Source organism: Opisthorchis viverrini (assembly GCF_000715545.1).
Source record: "Opisthorchis viverrini unplaced genomic scaffold opera_v5_475, whole genome shotgun sequence".
Taxonomy (NCBI): Eukaryota; Metazoa; Platyhelminthes; class Trematoda; order Opisthorchiida; family Opisthorchiidae; genus Opisthorchis; species Opisthorchis viverrini.
Window position 1 is genome coordinate 231774 of NW_008752139.1, and position 8331 is coordinate 240104.

Genomic DNA, 8331 nt, shown 5'->3' on the forward strand with positions numbered 1-8331 from the left:
ATACACTCCTCCAAAATAACATTCCACTTACGAACAAACTATTTGTAGCATGTTTGCTGTGCGCGGCAAATATGAGACGAAATGCGGAAGTATATTTACGGAATATACGGTGCTTTTTGATTGACCGGTGACTTACTTTTTAGTTATCCAACCCAAATGACTTCATTAGTCTGCGAGAATCCTCAGCCGTTACTGTTGCTAACCCTGCGAGAAGTAGTGTGAGTCGATTTGAGGACTGCCTGTTACCCCAAGAAATTTGACCAATGAGCATTCAGCATTTCGGGCGTCCTGCTTTCGAGCGCATCGTGGCGGTCGCCGACTTCTCACAATGGTGGGTTTTCATGGTTTGGCGTTCATTCTCCTCTGTTAGGCACGAAGATATGACACACGGACTACGATATTTTCTCCAGAGGGTTTGTTTTTTGGAAGCTCATCCTACCTGGACTCTTTTTAGGTAGACTGTATCAAGTGGAATATGCGATGGAGGCGGTGGGGCATGCTGGCACTTGCTTAGGCATTGTTGCGTCGGACGGAATCGTTTTGGCTGCCGAGCGCCGTTTCATTAATAACTTACTCGATGAGACGGCTTTTTCGGAAAAGATATACAAGATTAACGATGATATCGCCTGCGCGGTAGCCGGAATCACCGCAGACGCCACTGTCTTAATCAATGAAATGCGGCTAATCGCTCAACGGTAGGTTTTTTAATTAATTTTTTTTAATTAAATTTTTGGAGTATTGAGGTCTGTTTTGAGACTTGAAGCGGATGTTTTGGAGAATTTGCCGAACTCCTGCGGTGACTGCAGTTACCATGTCTGGGCACCCTACTAGAATGGTGCCTCAGATCCTGGCGCGAGCTGGGTGGTTGTCTGCTCGCTTGTCTCAAGAACACTTTTGGAGAGCCGATAACCCGAATCTCAAACTTAAAGCCCATCCCTGTTTTACCGTATAGGAAGACCAATAGAGTACGCAGTCTGCTGACATCCTCGTTTGCCTTGCAAACGCTCTATGTGCTGACGTCTCTTTACTTGACACCAAGCATTGTGCCCAGGTCTGGACCCCCGCAATGAGAGCAGAAATTCAAATCTGTGCTTTTCCTAGTTTGCAAGACCCTAGTAGCCGCCCTATGAGGTCATACATGAACCGGTAAATCCGTTCTGTTCACAGAGGAAAATTCCTAGAGGGTACTTCATCGAGTCATGTTAGATGCATTACTGCTTTGCTCATGCGGGGAACTGTAGGTCAACACTAGTATTCCACAAGGCGCTCTGCTCAAATCGGTGTAGCTACATATAATGTGATAAGTAGCTCGGAAGCGTGAGCGAGAATTCGAATAGGAGGCAGAGTTACTCATATGCGTGTTTAAAATCTGCACTGGCTGAATTAGTTTGGGATACACCACTGCACAAAGCGGGTCTTCAGTCTCCGGGACACGTAGGCACCTTTTAATTCCTGTTCTTGGTAGAGAGCACCACTTTAGCTGGGAACTTATACACCATGTATGATTTTGCAGAAGATATCGGCACCAACAATAAACAAAGCTAAAGAAATTATGCACATGTGCGCGTTGGTTATGGCGTCTACAATGTGCGAAATGGAGGCCCCGAACAAAACCATAGTCCTTCGCTTTTCCTAGTTTGCAACTCAAACGAAAACTTGAGTTGTACTTGTACGTGTCCACTGGAGTTCGTATACGGAGCCCTCATAAGGGATATAAATTCGAAAGTAACGACTTTGTTCGCCAAACACTGCCAAGGTTTCTGACGGTCGACAGAGTCAAAAGTAGTTTTCAGATAAAGGACCAGCGTGGGACGTCTGATAGAGTAGCGCTGTTCAAGAACTTGTCTCGAGGTAAAGATATGGTCGATGCATGCTCGGCGAGGCTGAAAATAAGCTTGAATCTTACGAATCTGTTTCTCCCCATAATCGACCAAACTGCGCAAAATAATGTCAAAGAGCACCTTATGTGCGACGGATACCAGACCGATGCCACGATTATTTACACATGATGTGCTTGCGCCGGTAAATGATAACCACGGTCCATTTGAGTCTATGGCTCTTGTGGTTGGTGGTTTCCTAGTAACTTGATATGAGCGTTGGTGCTGGAAATTCGTTATGGCCAAAAACAAACGATAAGCACACACCTAAAGCAGTCGCTCCTCATTATCCTTACGCCGAACATCGAATCCAAATATACCAGGCTATAGCACTTCTTCCGGACTTATTCGTCCTATTCGGGCGTTCATATCACCTGCAAAGATTACTGTGTCCGCCCTTCTTGCTGGCCGAAGTAGTTGCGATAAATCTTCATGACCCCCAGTCCCAGAGCTGCATTCTCTCGGGAGGTACGCTGATACGACAAATGAACGCCGTATGCCTCTTCGACCTGCATCGTTTTTAATTGAACCAGACAATTGCACAGCACAAAGGCAGCTGTTTACTGGGACCCAGTCCAGTAAGGCGCATTGAGCTTCGGGAATGAGTGCAGATCCCACACCGTAGATGCCACGAGTCATTGCGTCAGGATCACCGGATACCCGAAGAGTACATTCGGGAACATTGGGGCTCGTACTAAGCGGTTTGAGGCAGACGACCGAAGTGAGGTTTCGTATGCGTGTTTCGGAGACAACATGCGCCCACAGAGAGGTAAGGCAAGGTTTCAAGTAATGGATGCCTGTTGCCCAATTTAACTTAGAGTAAGGACATTGAAGGCTGCAACGTGGATCGGCTCTTTCGAGCTCAATAGATGATTATTTTTTATTTTTCTGGGCGATGGTTTTGACGTGGAGCGATGGCTAGCGGACTGGTAGATGTGTTTATCACATTGCATCGTTCGATGGATGAGGAGGGGTTGTGGGGGGAAGCTGGTGATCAAATAGATGCAAGGGCGAGTGATACTTCCTAGCTTCATAAGCCGAAGAAAGGGGGTTGTTTGGGGACCCGTCTCCTGGCCTTTGACTCCTTCCGGAGTCACTGACTCAATAGTCTGATCCACTTGGCTGCAGGGGGTCGGCCTGACTTGAAAACGCAGGAAGTAAGCCACTACTGTCTCTCCTAATGCGGCTCGGCCTTTTTGAATAATGTGCCGTCGGTCACGGTAAGCCGTTGGACGATCGGGATGCGATTTTTAGGGCCGATCTTTTCTAACTCGTCCTTCCTCGGGGGAAGGTGGCATTTCTATTTCCATAAATATAGACATGCTGGTCGCCTGGGAGAAACACCTTACACCCTTATCACAGAGGACTGTATGAGTTTACCTCCAGACCGCAATACGGAGACCCGTTGTTCTTCATCGGGCTGCTCCCCGTTGCTTGCCTGGCAGGATTGAATCTCTAAAAAGTTAGTTCCAGCCAGTTTAGCGCTCTAGATCACTGCAGCACAGAAGCCCAACCACCACGACCAGATGATAGGTTTAGGTTAAAATTTACGTCTCTCCGTGGTTCGGCTATAAAAGTGAGAGAACAGAGAATGGAAACATCAAAACCGAGAGATTCAGCTGGGTTCCAGGTGGGTCTCTCGAAAAAAAACAAATTGGTTTGCAAATGAGTGCATTTCGCTAAGAATAGAGAATGCTTTTTCTGCCACTTTAGAAGGGTTGACAAGGTCATGACTCAGATGTCTTCAGATCTACTTGAGAATACAGCTGAACTATTATTGGAGTTTGCTTATTTTTGTTCGGAGCCTATTTGGATTTAGACTCGGATTGCATTCAGACTTTCCGCCTTAATGTGAACGTTCTGGAAGCACCGTCTGATAATGATTCTCCAAAACGGAGTGTTTCGCTCGCCTATGGTCGGAAAAGGGAAATATTTTGTTCCGACCTCCTGGAGGCAAGGAAAAAACCAACACACAGAAATTGTTAGGCATGTTGGCTCCGTCTTCGAAGAACACCATCTTCAATGTATTGTGACGTACGATAGCGTTGTCGCTGCTAAAGATAATCGTCCGTCGGAAGCAACCGATGTGCTGTGTGTGGCTCGTGGTCATGCGTACAAAGGTCGTTTTTCTCGGTTGGATCGGCCGTGTGATTGGTAAACGTTAGTTTTACCGTTCTTCAATGTGGAATCAGCTAATTTATGGTTGAATCACAGACATCAACTATTTTGGCGTGGTCGACAAGTGGTATGCACCGTAAGTTAGTGGTTCTTTTTGAGGAGGGAAAAGCTCCTGCACCGAAGCTCAAGAAAGAGGGCAAAACGAATGACCAATACGCATGTTCTACCTGTTGCTGCCGAAAACTTGTATACCTGGGAAAAGTTCACGACAAGAACTTGGCGGAACCGGCTAAAAAGGAAGCTTTACTGCGTCTAACTTTGCGCGTTTTAGTGTGGACGAACGATAACATATTCCGGTATTTCCATCTAGGTGGACAAACAAATTGTTGGTGAATTGCCAGGCGGATTGGTTGATGGAAATTCGGCGGCCAGCTGGTGAACCAGGAGCAACAAAACCGTTTGTAGGTTATCGGCGAATTCTGGTGAATTCTGTCGCACTGCTCACGTAGAAGAAACACAAAACTTCTCTTAGTACTAACATGTCATCTTCATCAGTCTATATCAAGTCGAAAATTATCACAACAAACTGAATTCCTATTTGATCAGGTAAATAATGGTGGTGGTATGCGCGAATTTTCGGAACTAGTCCTTAACACGTGACCGATTTGTGCTGTTGCATGTGTACATCAGAATAATTGTTTTAAGTTGGCGCCAAGCCCCTTCCCCATTCAGCTTTATTGTTTTCTCCACAAGAAGGCGTTTAAATAAATCATGGTTGTACGGTAGCGAATACTGGTGTTGTGCTGTCAATGATGATGACATCTACTCTTGCCAAGTTTTAAAAGGCTGTATATGATGCAAAGATGCACAGTACACAGTACGGTCGATGGCTAGCACGAAGCTTCAAAAATGAGTGGGTTGCATTAGGTAGTGGATAGAGTGTTTTGTTCGCTTGGCTTCGATCCACTGCTGGCAACAGGCGAATGCAGGAGGTATGGTTAAGGCTATTTTACATTCATTTTGCATAACAGGCGTGCCAATCGTCTTACGTTCTTGTTCTTTATAATAGACTCCATAAAGACGTGGATTTTGAAGCCCGAGACCACCCAGTGGTTAAGACTCGGACTTATAGTCTGCTGTTCGAATCTGACCTCAGCATCTCGATTACGCTTGGCCAATTTGACAGTATCTCGCCCCTCATTCGGATAGCATGGCAACTAATCACCGAAAGGTGATTATGGGGAACTTAGGAGGCCACGTGGAATAACTCTAGGGATGTGGATTTGGTTATTTGTTGTTTGAAGCACACCAGGCTGCTCGAATGAAAAGGATCCTCCAAAAAACGGGGGAATCGATGGGCAATATATAGATCCTTCTATCTTTTACCATGGATCCACCGTTGGTCACGCATTGAGCATCAAATATATTTTGTTCATTTTGTCGTTTATTCTTTTGGAGTTTATTTTGCATTCGAAAGCTACTTCATGAGCTGGCGTTATTAATTATCAGTTATGTGTATTCAGCAGTAGAAACAATTTAGTCCTTGTGAACATTCGATGTCGTGAAAGCTTTTGTTATTTTCTACAATACGATTAGAGAATCTGTATTATACGACCGCAGGTATTTGCTACTCTTTTACCTTCAGGTACTTGCTTTCTTATCAAGAGCCAATGCCAGTGGAACAACTCGTGTATCATATCTGCGATCTTCAACATGGCTATACTATGTATGGTGGACGAAGACCGTTCGGCGTGTCCATGTTATTCATTGGTTGGGATGATCGTCACGGGTATCAGCTTTTCCAGACCGATCCCTCTGGTAACTGTCTCGGCTGGAAAGCTGCCTGTATAGGCTCAAACTCTGCCGCTGCTTCATCAATTCTCGAACAAGATTATGATCCACAATGCACGACGGAACAGGCCATCAAATTGTGCCTCAAGTCACTTCACAAAACAATGACAATGTCCAAGCTTACGTCAGATAAAGTGAGTGTGTTACCTGGTCTGGTCCTGCTTTGCCAAGCGTCAGGAATTTCGCCAGTCGGTATGGACAATAATTTATTCACTTTATTAACCTATGGCGACAATCTTCAACAGTGGAGACTGTGTCACGTCCCAACGTTTTCAGAGTTACGGACACTGACAGTGACTTAAAAGGCACTCCGACATCAAAGCTATTGCCTTCATTGATCAGTACAATACGCACCCAAACAAACAATCGACTAAATTAACTTCAATATTCCCAACAGCGCTACAGTCATCTGGTTTATTGTCTCGAGGTAACCGGAAGGTCCATGGTTCGAACCCAACCCTGACATCTCGAGTGCCCCTGTCTGGGCTTAATTAACCTGACGGTACCTTTGCCCCCGGGCTTCCTTCGAGGAGACGTGGCGGCTAGGCACCTAAAGGGTGTTACAGATGAACGGTTATTTCTGTTTATTTTGATTGTCTCACCTACATTACATGAATCATCCATGGATGTAAATTCAAAAAATTGAACAGCTGTGTCCCAATTGCATGTCGTAACAGAACAGTAAACCAAAAGCCCATTTACACGCGAAAACCACAGTCCAACCCTGAATGTCGTAGTACATTCGAGCGCAGAAGGCATTGACACTAAGACTAAGGGTTCACTCCTGGTGTACTAGAATTTGCTGGTTGCAGTCCCATACCAGTTTTGATTGGTTATTTGGACTGTTTTTCATCAGCCTGTTTTTCTGTGCTGACTGTTCTTTCCTGGAGCACATGGGGTGTCATGTTAGTTCTGTTTTTATCGCGCGTGCCTGTGTTTCCACATATCGTCCATTGTGGCTTAAACTTTCTTTTTGCTCGTTCAGGTCGAGTTGGGTGTTCTACAACGGCGCGGTGGCAAAACTTACGTTCGCCTGATCAATCAGAGTGAAGTGGATGCCGTCATACGACAGATAGAGACGGAAGAACCACCGAAAAAGTCATAGACCGCCTCATTGCTGTTGTTTTTCCCGGTCTGTTTTCAACTACAAAATGTTGCCAAGCTGATCAAACTCTCTTTTTTACCGATAAACGGCTCCTGTCGCATGGTTTTGAATATCCTTTTCTGTAGTAATCGAGCAACAACAGCTTCGGCTCTTTGCTAGTTGATTCGCCAATGTGGCGCTTTTCCGATCAGTTCAGTGGCCACCCCAGAAAGAACCTTCCTCCGAAGGGAAACCACTTTGTATGTGAGTCCGGGTTGGATATTCTCCGCCAATTTTTATAGGGTTTATTACATCCAGAGAAGCCACACCCAGTTCTCTAGAGAACTGCACGCTAAACGAAATCAGTACAGAGTAAAAATGTTTCTTGTACCCACCATAGTATGTGGGTTGGAACACACTAACCGTGACGCTGGGGAAAGGGTTGTACTTTATATTCTCAGCGTTATACTAGTTCGAATAGTCCTCAGTTTATACCTTGAGATCCTCGACCTGATTGATGAAAACACTGTTTTCAACAGGTTTATGATCCTCCCATCATCTTGATTGATTCGTATCTAGCTGCCACAAATAAACGTGTCTCTGAAATGTGAAGACCTCCATGTGTTAAGATGTAACAATTGAACTACTTCTGTGCAGCCTTACTAGTAAAAACGAACCTCGATAGTGGGACTCCAACACTCGCACGGACTCACCGTGTTATTCGCACCAGAACAGATGGGAGTCTGTTCAAATGAAAATGATGTGACCACGACTTCACTAGAAACTGCTTGACAGGCTCAAAATGCCTGTTGCATTAACTAACACGAAAGTCCCATATGCGCATATGGAGTGACAGACACGTATTTGTTTGTTGTAACTATCTATATCTATCCATCAGCTATAAACCGTGTGCCATAGGCACGATGGTTCCGGCTGCTACAGTCTCGATCACCCGGAGGGTGTGGGACATACGACCAGTCCTGGAGACGATGGCATACTTGCTTAGTTTGGGAACTGAGTAGCTACGATCTGAGGGCGATAGCTTTGATACATGAGCGCCATTGACTGCGCGAGTGGGCAACCTAGTATTAGCTTACAACATCTGTACGAGCCGTATACTTGTCGTACGGTGGTTATAACTGCCGTAGTTCCGTTCACCAATGATTGGGGATGATGGCGGGTAGTTGCGCACTGAAGGCGGCAGCTGATATAATTGGCGCGTAAATACAGGGTAGACTTTTACTTGAGGGATTGGGGGGGGGAGCTGTGCCTTGAATGCAATGGCTTGGGTGCACGAGCGCCATTGAGTGAGGGACTGGTCCATGTCTGACAATGTCTAGACATTGATGTGTCCACTCTCAGGGCCTTGGAAGACGGCAATGACCGGCGCAGCTGAGATTG

The 8331-nt window shown here is 45.6% G+C and overlaps 1 protein-coding gene across 1 annotated transcript; it reads left to right on the forward strand.

Annotated features, from left to right (window-relative positions):
- Window positions 1–369: 369 nt before the first annotated feature.
- T265_11323 (hypothetical protein) lies at window positions 370–7049 on the forward strand (the record flags this gene model as incomplete). Its single annotated transcript, XM_009177948.1, has 4 exons — window positions 370–413; window positions 455–695; window positions 5641–5980; window positions 6832–7049. The coding sequence occupies 3 exons, from the start codon at window positions 481–483 to the stop codon at window positions 6949–6951; spliced, it is 675 nt and encodes a 224-aa protein (XP_009176212.1).
- Between the last annotated feature and the right edge of the window lie 1282 nt (window positions 7050–8331).